At 36.0% G+C, this 14,264-nt stretch overlaps 1 protein-coding gene across 3 annotated transcripts in view; it reads right to left on the reverse strand.

Annotated features, from left to right (window-relative positions):
* The window catches only part of FERRY3 (FERRY endosomal RAB5 effector complex subunit 3), a 40,704-nt gene extending 26,622 nt beyond the window's left edge, over nt 1-14,082 (reverse strand). For 2 of the 3 annotated variants that reach the window (XM_016215266.2, XM_087814486.1), the window contains exons 1-4: nt 13,977-14,082; nt 12,489-12,691; nt 10,978-11,123; nt 2,846-3,027 (exon numbers count right to left, since the gene is read on the reverse strand). In XM_016215266.2, coding sequence (XP_016070752.1) covers nt 2,846-3,027; nt 10,978-11,123; nt 12,489-12,666 — 506 coding nt within the window. In that variant the 5' untranslated portion in view covers nt 12,667-12,691; nt 13,977-14,082. Of the gene's footprint in view, nt 1-2,845; nt 3,028-10,977; nt 11,124-12,488; nt 12,692-13,849; nt 13,953-13,976 lie in introns of those variants that run through there. The other variant, XM_016215267.2, reaches the window with a different exon arrangement.
* Nucleotides 14,083-14,264: the final 182 nt, after the last annotated feature.

The following is a 14,264-nucleotide window of genomic DNA, read 5'->3' on the forward strand; positions in this document are numbered from 1 at the left end:
GGTGGGGCAAAGTAGTTACAATTGTTCATATAAAAAAATACAATAATTAATGAATAATAATACAAGAATAAATTCTATGTTTCGTGTACTCACAACTATAAACCTACTTTTGCTCCAGCCTGTATTAATAATACAGTATATATTTTCTATGATTAAGATCAAAGGAAATTTTATTATATTTCAGATAAACTACTATGTATTGGCTCAGTATGTCAGGGATGACAATTCTGACAACCTGTACATTATCTTGAACACACTTTGGAAAAACGATCATTATAACTGCATTTATGCTGTGCTTAGAAAGTATTTTTTAAAGATGTAAAATGGAATTAAAAGGAGAATAGGAAAATGTATCACTTCTGCTCATGAATTGGATAAATGAATTAAGCACCAAAATTGGGGGTAAAATTCCACATATCAGTGAATTCCAACTTACCTTAAGTATACTGTTCACCTTTGCGATAGATACTACATACCTTAAGAGGAACATAGCTTATTTTTCCTGTTCAAGCTAACAGTTTGGATATGTGAAAGACAAACTATAAAACAGGTTTTAAAATGAATGTATTCAAATAGTGTTTATATTTTAGAAAGAAAAAAAAGCAAAGCCCCATCAAGAAGTGTAGCCAAAGAACATTTCAAAAATTAACATAAACCAAACTATTCCAAGATAGGGGGGGAAAAGTATAAAGTTCCAGTAAATGCAGAAAATTAGTAAGTTAATTCAGCTTCCCAAAAGGTAAACAGTCATAGCATACTGATGGCCACTTCTGAAATTTTCTGGAAGGTGTAGTAAGTAGGCAGCAAAGTGGGCCACAATTTAGAGGAGCTCACAGTCAAATAAAAGAACAAGTAAAGGCTACTGACATAAACTATAGATGGCTGAGCTCGGAATTTTTAAATATACCTAAATAGGTAGAATGACTGCAGTCCTAGAAAACCTGAGATCCAAGAACAGATTCAGAATGATTATTATTTGAAGCCCTGGTAGGAAAAAAATCAAATGAATGAAGTTGAACTGAAGATAATTAACTAGTATTAGGTAATTATATTTTTATATATTTTAAAAAATCTGATCTTTGTTCTTATTTTAAAAATTATATTAGCAATTTTATTAGCTACATATAAAGAACAAGAAAAAAATCAACTATTTACATGGTAGCAACTACCCATACTGCAGGTATCCCATCTAGAAAAAAATAAACTGCCTCAAAGCAGCCAGTCAGCAAACCCATAAAGAGTGGCAAATGTCTCAAAACATCATGTTTTTTTTTGACACAGAGACAGTTCTAATACCATTAGATATGATAATAAAAGATCCAGAGGATAGAATTGTTATGAAAATTTACAAATACATGCAATGTAATAAGAATGCTGTAATAAGACAGTAGCCAACAGGAAAAATGATTAAATCTATTTGCTTATGATTTTTGTGTTTTAAGTTTTCTTAACTATGAAAACCTTCAAATTAACACATTATTATCTTACTAGGCCCAAAGTTTTCTAATGCAAAGCTAATGAAGGCCAGAAGCAAAACAGTATACCATTTTAAATTTACTTCTTTGGGACTGATTTCATAATATACAATTTGTTACTAATACACTTTCATAATCAAAGAACTTTTAAGTCAGCAACACTAAAAAATCATCTTAATGCCATGTATACCTAAAGTCTTAAATAAGTGTTTTTAAGGTAATAAATGTTATTAGAATCAGCTAGATCAAAATGGATTATCTAGAAGTGTGTCCTGAGTTATTACTACAATTATGGAATTACTAGGAAGCAGTCTGGAAAGGTATGCTTTAAAATAAATAATGCTAGCAATTTTTTACTTACTCTGAAGAAAAAAAAAAGGATCATAAAAACACTTAGTACAGTTCACATACTGTACTAAGTAATTCATACAAAATGAATTCAAATCTAATAAAAATTTCTTGGAATAATACTAGTGTGTTGCTTTTTCTCTAACGTAAATAAGCTTACAAAAAGAACTGAGAGAGACTATGGACTTAGTCACAGCAGTTTTAAATAGGTTCTGAACAGGGAGGTAGTACGATACAGCACTTACGAGCTTTAGACTTCCTGGTTTCAAATTCTAGCTTGTCCTTAGACAAGTTACTTAACTTATTTAAGCCTCAGTTTCCTCCTCTGTACAATGGGTATAATAGTAGGGTTGTGGTAAGGATCAAATGAAATAGAGTACCTGTTATGAACTGCATGTTGGCGTCCCCTCCAAATTCATATGTTAAACCCTAACCCCACTCCCATAATGTGATGGATTTTGAAGGTAGAGCTTTTGGGAGGTAATTAGGTTTAGAAAAGGTTATGAAGTTGAAGTCCTCATAATGGAATTAGAGGAAGGGATGCTAGAGCTCTCTCTCTAGAAGAGACACACTAGGAGCACACAGTGAGGAAAGGCCATGTGAGCACACATCAAGAAGGTGCTACCTATAAGCCAGGAGTAAGAAATAAACTTCTGTTGTTCATGCTACCCAGTCCATGGTATTGCTTATAGCAGCCTGAACTGACTAAAACAGCATCCAAAGCACTTTGTACAGTGCCTGGAACAAAGCAAATCTTTAACAGAAGTAAGTTATTCCTCTTATGAGAAATAATATGTAAAGCCACCATAATTTATTTAGGTAAATCACTTGAGAAGTTTTATAAACCTATGAGGATGTCCCAGTTGAAATTACAGATTTAAACACACAAGAAAATTAATTTCTAATATTAAAGAATTGTTCCCATTTTGTTCTTCACTTTCATAACAAAATAAAAACGAATTTGCAGGCCACCACATTTGACAATGTAACAATTATGATAATGCAAGAAATTATTGAAATACCTCTCTCGTAATTTTTTCAGCTCCACATCTCTTTCACCAATCAGTTCTGAGATACTAACAAAGTAATTATGTTCCAAATTTAGGAGCGTTTCAGAGGCAGGAGAATGGATTAGGTCATGGTACACATCTGCAAAATCTTCATCCCAGCTGGGCTCTTCAGGCCTTGCATGCTCTAATGTGGTCTACAAATGATACATAGACATTCTTAAAACATGACATAGGATTTGTACTTAACACACTACTAGAAAAGTATGTATATTATGATTCCATTTTTGTACATGTGTATATATTGATTATTTAGGACTATCTGAATATACACACACAAAATTAAAAGATGTAAACTAAGTTGTTAATATGGGTTACCTGGAGACAGGGATGCGGAGGGGCTAATGTGGAGGAAGAGATAGGAATTGTCCACAACAAAAACAAAAGACAAAACTAAGTATGCTATAATCCAGTATCTGTAAAATAACACATACATACACAGGATGATCAACAAAATGCTAATGATGGCTATTTCAGGACAGTGGGATTGCTGATGAGCTTTGCTTTCTTTATATTATAATAATTTGCATGTATTAATTACATAATCAGGAAAACTTTTCACTATTAAAAAATACATTGCTAAAAAACTGTTTTGTAGGCTATATATTTAGAAAATGAGGTTACCTATGTGGTCCAAAGTATGGTGGCAACGACTTTGAAAACCCAATAAACATGCAATTTTCTTATTTTGACTTTTTTCTAGTATTCTGCTTTTTTCTTAAAATGTACACATGCTTTTAGGTACATAAAAACAGCAGCTATCAAATGGTAAAGAGACTGAGTAAATACTGATAAACGACAAAAACAGAAACACAGAGAGAGGCACATAGGGATACCCTCAGCACACATACAAATCCATCCAGGGAGGTACAGAAGCTTGTCCCACAGACATGTGATGTCTTAACACATCAGACAGACATAGTGCTTTACAAGTGAGGAAACTGACATGCTGAGAAGTCCCTTGTCAAGGGTAATACAATTTAATGGCAAAAGTGGAAATTACACAAAGATTTCAATGTGTTTTCCATTATTTATCATTGTAGACAGGCAACTGTAAAAAAAGAAAAATCTAAATTGTTCCCTTTTCTTATCAATGAAAATACTAAAAACTGTAATCTATAACATAACTAAGAGTAATAATTTAATTTAAAAATAAAGCAAATGTATAAATCATAAAAACAGGTATTTTGAACTTGGTCAATCAATAGGTAAAATTTTCCCCCTGGTTTTCTTTCACTTATACTTCAATCAATTGCCAGATCAGGAGGGAAGAGTTTGAGATGACTCACTTGAATCTAGGACATGGATTTTATCTACCCTGTGTCTCTGAAAACCTGAGACCACATTCTGATAGTTGCTCCATATCTTTAAACCTGGCACTGCTCTAGGAATTATAACCAGCCCATGTGACTTAAACTCAGTTCAAAATTTACTTCAGTCTCAGCTAAAATTTTGTAGGAAGAAGCCAGTGCAAGATCATAGGGATCTCCCTGGCTGTCCATAACACCAGACATGAAGTAACCCCACTAGCCATATCAGTTACCTGTAATAATTTGCATCATCAATTGAAAACTCAGCCCAGAGCAAGCTTTAAGAATAGGTAGAAGCTACCTATATGAGAAGCACTATTTATATAGAGTTTTCCCTTGACCTAACTCCCCCCTCCCCCATTGCCTCAGGAGAGATGATATTAGAAAGGGGACTGTGACAGCTGAGAGGAATGGGGCACTGAGTAAAGGCCTGCTGAGAGAAAAGTATTCACTGTCCAGGCTATTATTTCTCCACCTGGTCCACATTCTGCCATAAAGGTCAGCTTCTTTGAGGCTCAAACCATTTGGCATCCCTTATCTTTAAGGGCATGGTTATCTAACAACCTGTCACTCACCCTCATTCATTTAAAGCTTTGGCACTAAGCTCACACACTTCCCCCCTGCCCCACAACCTGTCATCAACCCTGATCACTTGGATGTACATGTGGATAACCCATCCCATGCCTTGCCTTTTTACTTTCCTGAACTCCTTATCTTTAGTAAGTCTTTCACTCCGCCTAGTCACCCATTCTGTATTATCACTAGGAACAACTCAACCTTGAAAATTCATTCAGTCTCTGACTATACTCTCCAACCAAGATTTCTCTTTCAGTAACTCCCAGGCAATTGGTTCTTCAACCTCATCAGGACCTCCACTCCATAGACCCTTCTACTTTCTCATTTTTTATCAGCCATTAGCTCACACCTAGCTTCCCTTTCTTCCCTATGTAGCTTACATTTCATGGTCCAGCATTCAACCTCTGTCTTGCCAAAATCCTCAATTCCCTTGACTGGTATCTTTCTCTTGCCCACCTAAAAAAAACTCTAAATCTTACAGTCAGGCTGTAGAGAGCTGCGGCAGAAAAACTACAAAAACTCTAAAGTTTATGGTGGCGGACTGGTGTGACTAACCTTTCCCTTCAATGATGCATGGTAATCCTATCTTTCTTTTTCTCTCTTATTTTTTATTGATTTTTGGAGAGGGATAAAGAAGAGGGAGTAACATCAATGTGAAAACAAATCATTAATCAGCTGTCTCCTGCATGTACCCTACTGGGGATCGAGCCCACAACCCGGGCATATGCCCTGACTGGGAATGGAACCAGCAACCTTCCAGAGCACAGAACGATGCCCAACCGAGACACACCAGCCAGGGCAGCAATCCTATCTTTCTCTGATCAGTTCTCTCCTCAAGCATCCAACTATCTCATCAGTCCCCAACATCATCCCAAAAGGTGTCCTGTCTTTATTAGTTCTCGATAAAGTAGAAGCAGTTAGAAAAAAATATCTTCAACTTCTGCTACCAAAGTAGCAAAATTTTCTTAATTTATATCCACCCTTTTCTTCTTACTTTCTGCTATGGTGAAAGAAGTGTCCCCCACCCCACTAAAGACTAGTTCTCTACTTGAGTTCTGGGTTCTATCCCCTCTAGTCTTCATCTCTACCATCTTAAAAAAATCCAAACCTCTGACCGGTTTCCCATTCTTAAAGTGCCTCATCCTTCTTCTCTATATAGCCAAATGTCTCAAGTTATCTACATTCATTCTCTCTACTTCCATACTCCCACATTCTTATAGTCACTGAAATCTAATTTTTGCCCCCACCAACCCCACTGAAAATGATCTTGGCACAGATAAGGTTACTTGGTAAATCCCATGGATGTTATTGAGTCTTTTCCTTGCTTGATCTTCAGTGCAGCACCTGGCACTGTTGAATATTTCCTCCTTCTTGGTGCCTCTTTTTTTCCTTCATGAAACCATAAACTTTTGCCTTCTTTCCTCATCTCTGGCCAGTTCCTCTTTCCTTTGCAGGTTCTTCTTCCTCTGCTTATCACTTAAGGGCTAGTGTCTGTTCATTTATTTGTATATTCACTTATCCATTTTTTGCCATCCACTGAAAACATACCAAAGCCCTATTATTTGCAGGCACTGTGCTAGATACAGGGCTATAATAGAGAGTAAAGTAGACATCTCCAGGATGTCCACAAGTAGAGATACAAGTGAGTCAGTACACAATTATAATATAGGATTTTGTCAGGATTCTGTCCAGGCATCTAATCTGCTCATTTTACATAATCACCCTGCACAATTTCATTTATTCCATGACTTCCAAATTCACCTATATATGAATGGCTTCCACACCTATGTCTCTAGTCCAATCATCTTTCCTGAGTGCCAGGTCTATATAGTTACGTGCTTATGAGACCTCTTCACTTGGTGTCTTATAGGCACTTGACATTTTGAAGCCATCACTTTTATGCCAAAACTTGCCTCTCCTCATATGAATGGAGCCACCATTCAACATTTACCCAGTAGTCCAGACCAGAAATCTGGGTAAGTGATCTTTTTATCTTTTAAGTTTGAGCTTAAATGGTACCTCCTTAGGGGAGAGGTCTCTAACCCATATCAATTAGGTTCTCACATCCCACCTCTCCCCCTTCAGAGTTCCCTCTGTTGGCACCCCACTTATTTCCTTATAAGATGTTTACAAGTATGAATTAGTCATGCGCTTACTTGTTAACTCTCTTTTTCACTGCCAGCACATGAGAACAAGGACCAAATCTGTTCTGATATACCCCTGAAGCGTAGCACAGGACCCGCATAAAGTAGCTGTTGAATAAATAAATATATGAAAAAAATAATTCGTTATCTTTTTATCCCTAATACCACTATCTAGACGAGGATTTCATCATTTCTTTCCTATAACTGCAACAGTCTTCTAACTTACTCCAAATTTTTCCTTTCCAAAATGGTCTTCACACTAATACACGGATCTTCTGAAATGTAAATATGGTCTTCTCACTCCTCTGCTAAACTCCTCTGACGCTGCTAAACTCCTTGAGCTTCAAGACAAAACTCAGGATGGCTCACAAGACTCTTTCCTAGCCATTCCAAACTTCTTTCAGTTTTTCTAATGTGCCATGGGCTCTCTTTCACCTTCAGGCCTTTATATATGTTATACCTTCTGCCTAGGATATTCTCTCTCCACTCCCCCCACCATACACCTTTCACCTGCCCATTTCCAACTCATCTTTCAGGTCTCAACCAAATTCCTCTTTTCTCTGGGATGCTTTCCCAAAGTTCTCTAGACTAGAATAGGTGCACCTGCTTTGTGTTCTCATAGCATCCTGTAGTCCCCCTCTCAAAGCACCTACCACACTCCAGTGAATTTAATTTTAATGATCTGTCTCCCTGCTAGACTGTAAACTCTGTGAAGGTGAGAACTGTGTCTATTTTGTTGTTATATCCCAAGTGCTTAACACAGTATCTGATATATAACAGATGCTCAATACCCATTTGCTGAATGAATCAATACAAAGAGAACTAAGAAGAGAACAGTACTGAAATGAAGATAGGGCACCACCAAAAATAAAGAGCCAACTTCACAATTTTGTCAATGAGTCCTCTATTTGCCTTTCCTTACCCACCTAAGTTTACTTCTCATTTAAAAAAAATCTAATGCAACAGCAAAAGATACAGTAGCTATTAGAAGAAACAGTATAATTAGGTTCTTAGGGACTAGAAGCAGAAAAAGAAGATCCTCTGATGGTAGACAAGAAAAAGAAATGCAGAAGAAAGTAGAATTACTCTACAAAGTAGGAATTAACAGTCACACACAACCTAGTAAACCATAAGAACCTCCTTATACCACACTAGTACATCAATTAAAGCCCAACTCTAAGTATCAGGGATAATAGTCCTCTACAGTGAAAATTCCTTATATAAGAGCAGCATATTCAGCACATCTCTGCGATGATGGGACAGAGAAGCCTCCCTCTGTAGCCTCACTGTATCATATAAAGGTATAATCATTTATATTTACAATGATGACCTGGGGTCAACAAGAAGTTAGAACTGAATTTAATAAACCATGCTTATAAAGCAAGGAAGTGTGTACTACATTTTAAAAATATCTTCATCAAAAGGTGGTTAAAATAAAAGTTTCATGATTTAAGTATGTTACATCTGAAATATCTAGTAAATCCATTTCTAGAAAATGGAGCTCATTCCCTCATAACACTAGGTAACTGGTATTCCTATAAATATTCTGTTATTTCGCCTCTTTATTAATGCTATTATTCGTCTCAAGGTTACTGAAATTCTGCTGACATGTATGTTACAGAAACGCTTTAGCACTCTTCTGTCTCATCTGCCACTCTTTTCTGCCTCCACTATCAGTATGGCGCCAGTCATACTTTGGTTCTTCTAATCTCCGCAAAGCTGCAGCTTCTCATCTCTGCCAGCCCTTTTGCAATCTACTACAGAGTTCCTTTTCTTTTTTAATTCCTTCCTTTTAGTCACTGATTCCCATATTTCTCGAGCTTGTATTGAGCTGCTTGGCTTTTATAATTTTCACCACCAGTGAGAGTCCAAACATATCCAGTGGGTACAGGCATAGCAATAGTTAGGACTTCTCAGTTATTTTCCTGTCACTATTTCCTATTTTACTGTTAGAAATAGCTTCTTTGCTTTTTCTTTACTTAATTCTTTAAAGATGAACAACCGCTGGGCATGGCTCAGCGGTTGAGCGTCAACCTAGGATCCAGGCGATCGGGGTTTGATTCCCGGTCAGGGCACATGTCTAGGTTGCAGGCTCGACCAATTACTTTCTCATCATTGATGTTTCTATCTCTCTCTCCCCCTCTCCTTTCCTCTCTTTGAAATCAATAAAGACATATTTTAAATAAATAAATAAATAAATAAAGATGAACAAGCTACTATAGTTCTAGAATTCTGGCATTACCAGAAATCTGAATTCTACAAAACAAAAAGTGCTACCTACCTACTAAATTTGCATAGGGTAGAATAGAGTACTTGCTCAATTGATATTGATGATTTTAATTCACTGTTTATCTGTACTCTTGTGATTACATAAATTAATAAGTACAAAGTGTTATTATTTTGTTACATTGAAGTTACATTATTGTTACTATTGTTAGGATCATTAATCTGAAAGATAGTCGAATTCCTATTTTTAGAATGGCTAAAGCACAAAAGTATAAGTAAAACCATAAATTTTGTAAATATGATAATTATTTTTATAATAAGATAAACAAATAAGCATTTATTGACCTAGTATTTGGGAAGCTCTCTCATTGGTTACATAAGATCAGGGATAGGAGTGGTTCTGCTTTCAGATTTTATATCAAAACAAGAACAATCCTAGAGGATTGTTGCTTTCTGCAAGAACTCTTTCTTGACCACTCTTTCTTCCAACTTCTCTACATGATCCCACAGTATTTACTCTGACCTAACACTGACTGCACAGTTACAACAATCTGTGCGTTTCTTTGTATCTTTCCTACTAAACTGAATGCTTCCTGAGGGAAAAGACTTATCCTCAGCTGTACACCCAACCCATTTTAAACGTACAAAAATATTGGTCGAATAAATTAAGTGGAATTATTCTTTTAATATATTTTAAAGCTTTATTTTTTTTTTTTATCAGCAGAAAGGTTAGGTTTCTTTAAATTGTAATTATTACAGACATATTTTTTAAATAAAATAATTATGTTTTTTATTATTTAAAATAATACATGAACATAGTGTCATCTTTTATAAATACTAGGAAACCTTTCTGGCCACAGAGCAAACTGCTTGGAATAACAAATATGGCCCTATAAAGTTGATTTCTTTCAAATTCTCATGAACTGAGTTCCTTAAAGCGGAATGTAATTCATTCATTATAGCTTGCAATTACTAGATTTATTTGTCTGTTTACCTAGTTCTGTATCTGGCTCTCTAAATGTAAATTTCATTTTGTAACTGTCTTGCTCACTATTTTATACCCAGTACCTAGTACAGTACCTGGCATATAACAGACTCTCAACATACTATATTTCATCAATTCTAAGACATATTTTTTCGTATTATAGCTCCCCCAAATCAGCATATATCTTATATTTGATGGAATCTTGGCATTCTATCATAGTTTAAAGGTAGAGGTGTTCTTAGTAGTAAATAAATAATGATGTGTGTTATGACCAATGGCATCTTAGACTTTATGAAATAAGGTATATTATAGAAATGGAAAAATGTTAATGTTATGTAACTAACAGGGATAAGTGAGAGGACAAAAGTAAACCAGATTAAAATAAGCTACTACTGCTAGTTTAGGGTTGCCAGATAAAATACAGTCACCCAGTTAAATTAGAATTTCAGATAAACAATGAATAATTTTTGACTATAAGTATGGTCCATAGAATATGTGGGATATACTTATGCTATAAAGTTACTCATCTATAAAGTTGTTCATCTGAAATGCTAATTTAATTGGTATTCTGTATTATTAAGTACTAAATCTGGCAACCCTATGCTGGTTAGAGATACAAAAGTAGCCTCTCATTTTATAAAGGCATTACATAAAGTATTGAGTCTTAGACAATCACCCTCATATAGAAAGTAAGCACTCAAGCATCAATATATATTGTATGTTATGGAACATATTTTTGTAATTAGAGAAAAAAGGATTTTACACCTATTTCAGTATTAGTAATTTAAAAATCCTTATCAAAGTGTAGAATATCCTTGAAATTTATAGTCTGATCTATTTTCTTACCTCAGCATAAGCTTTGGCCCACGTACTTGCAAGTTGATGTAAATCTACTTCACCTGACTTCACAGCTTCCAGTGATGCTTCAGCCTCTCTATCATAATCTCTGAGGGATCCTTCTTCTATAAACTGGCTCAAAGCTTCTTTCAAGTCTGTAACAGGGTAAAAAAAGCCATCACCAGCAAAATCCAGACATAAACAGGGAACATTTTACCTGACTAAGCATTCCAATGTGAAATTTTATTTTTCAAGCTTATACTCTTAAAACAATGTCTAAATAAAATAAAATAAAATAAAGTAAGCTTAGGGGATCATTTAACTAATTCATAACCATTTTTCTTTACTATTACAGGCTATTGCATGGAGAATGGTCAAAATTCTTAACTCTTATGTATAACCTTAATACTAATTTGAAATGTTAATTTCTTAAGCCTGATGTTTCAGTTTGAAATTGAGTAGGTAAAATAACACACAGAAAAACTTCTACAGATTTCAAGGGTTTGAAGTTTACTGTATTTAAATGAAAAAGTTTCCTATATGTGTATTACATTCTTTTGAATAGTGTATTAAAACTTATTTAATTCTGACGCTCTATAATCCCAATTTTAGAGATAATACTTAGATACTGATATAATGGAAAGAGCACTGGGATAGAAGTCAGAATTCTTGTGTTCTAGTCTTGGTTCTGTCCACCATGTTACATTAGACCATTGGTTCTCAATCTTTAGCATGCATCAGAATCCCCTGGTGGGTTTACTGAAATAGCTTGCTGCATGCTACCCCAGAGTTTCTGATTCAGCAAGAATGAGGTGAGGCCCAAAAATGTGCAACTTTAACAAGTTTCCAGGTGATGCTACTGCTTCTAATCATGAAACAACTTTTGAGAACCACTGCCTTAGGCAAATAATTCAACCTTTTTATGTGCAGATTTCCTTATCTGTACAATGAGATTGTTCTAGAAAGTTTCTATGTTCCCCTAACTCTAACTTTCTATGATCCAACACATTCTCAAATAAAATTGTTTTCCTTATCTGTGAGATAGAACATAGACTTTTAAAAATGGTTTAATACAGATGACCTTATGGAATTTAAGTGAGCAAAAATTATTCAAAGATTTAAAGTCTTTCTCTTCCATGACATCTCAGGAACTGAAACCAGATCATTATAGAGGTAATGCATTTAGCAATATAATTCTATAATATAAGTGATAGCTGAACTGCCTTATGAATCCACCCAACTAAGAGGTTAAAATTTCTACTCCAGACTTTGTAACTAATTTTTCATTATATAATTTAATTTTTACACTAACCTGCCTTATAAACAACTACAAAGGTTATAGGGAAAAGCACTAAGTAAAACAAAGTTCTGGGGCACCTTTTTATTCTTAAAAGCAGTTAAACACTTCATATTTTATGGCTCTTTCCAAAGCTTCTTAGTTTTATACTTTCTAATATGAAACTTTTAATGACAGAGATTCTAGGAAAATAATAAAGTGGTATTTAAAAATCAGTCCTCACCTTTTTCTATAAAGCATGGCAAACTGTGCAGCAGCATCAGGCGTCCATGTAAATAACTGGCATTCTCTTGAACAGGAAATTTGAGGGGCACCCTCAGTTCTAAGCACTGACTACCTATTTTGAATTTATACACAAATTCCCTCTCTCTGTTGCAGAATCTTTCTCTGTTTTTCTTCATCTTCTTTGGCAGGATATGTATAGAACTAGCAAAAAAAAAAAAAAAAAGCAGCAGGTTATCAGTCCATAAAAACCATGATGTACTATATTACTGCTGTACCACTTCTAAGAAAATGTTCTGCCACTCAGATTTTTAGTTTTTCCTACTTTTATCCTTGTGTTTTCATCTTTGTGATGAAAATGAAGTGCTTCTTTTTAAAATCAGAACAGTTCCTTTTAAGCTTTATTTAAGAAAACAATATGCGCATAGAGTACTTTGCATTCCTAGGCAGGGTTCTCAAGAACAGAAAAAGAACACGGAGAAAGCATTAGAGAGGATTCTTAGCAGAGATGCATGGGCGGGCAGATAACACAATTTATAAAACAGTTGGTGAATACAAAGTCAAAGAAACAGATCAGGGACCAAGAAGTGATCTTGGAGATCTTAGATGTTGTACGAGATCAGATTGGGAGTTAAAGGGAAGGGGAGATGGGTGTTGGAAAGATTTCTACGTGGGAAAAAGACACAAAGAAAACGGAAAGTACAAAATATCCCACAAGGCAAACTGGATGCTATTCAGAAAGAAGAAAATCTAGTAAAAAAGTGTAAAAGTCAACATCCAGTAAAGGTTTACTTGTCGGCCTTCTTCCTAGACTCACAGTCTCTAGGCTCTCCCTCATCAAATCAGTTCTTACACTATTGTGAGACAAAACAGAATACGACACTGAAATGATAGTAATCGTTCCAAAGTAGACACCTGACCGTGTTATTCATCTGCTTAAGGAAGGCACTTTTATAACATTCCACTGGTCTCGGAATAAAATTCAAACTCCATAACCCAGTTTACAATTACTCTGCTTGTAACTCCAGGCTTCCCGGCCCCCCCTCCGCCCCCCAGCACCTGCACCCCTCCTCCCAAGACACAAATGTGCAAACTTTATTTCCCAGCGATACTGAACTCCTTTCAATACCAACCTCTTTTCCCACCCCCAACCTTTCTGAATGCTTTTTGCCTTGGCTAAAATTTTTCGTAAATAATAACCATTAGCCCTAGTTTCAATCGGTTCACCATTCAGACCTGTTTCAACAGAAGTATTTAGTTCTCTTTCCCTTTTTTTTTTTTTTTTTTAAGCAGGAGTGAAATCAAAGAAGGATTCCCCAGCAAAAATGGGATGGAAGGAGCAGGGCAGGACCGAACTCATACCGCCAATGGAGCGGAGATTCCGAGGGCTGACTGCGGGGCCGCGAAGCTCCAGCCGACTGAGGGGACAGCCGCCCTAGCAGGGGGTTTCATTCTGAAGGGGCATCCTCGCTCTTGGTTCTGGACTCACCTCCCCAAGTACCGAAGTCCGAGGGGTCCGCACTCTCGGACTGTCAAGAAGCCGCGGCACGGGGAACATCAGCTGACTCGCCGACTTGATTTTACAGCCAGCAAATCCGCTTCGGCCGATTCGCCCACACCTTTTCCTTTCCTGGAACCCTGTAGAAAATTCCTCGATCTAAGTGCCCCTTCCTTGTTTCACCATGCTTCAGCTTAGTCATTTTAAAAGTGTAAGAAGGAATATTTCTACTGTTATTGCGTATTTCAGAGTCCGCACAAAAAGCCACTGTCGTGGCGA

The sequence above is a fragment of the Miniopterus natalensis genome, chromosome 2 (assembly GCF_054644295.1).
Source record: "Miniopterus natalensis isolate mMinNat1 chromosome 2, mMinNat1.hap1, whole genome shotgun sequence".
NCBI classification, from domain to species: Eukaryota; Metazoa; Chordata; class Mammalia; order Chiroptera; family Miniopteridae; genus Miniopterus; species Miniopterus natalensis.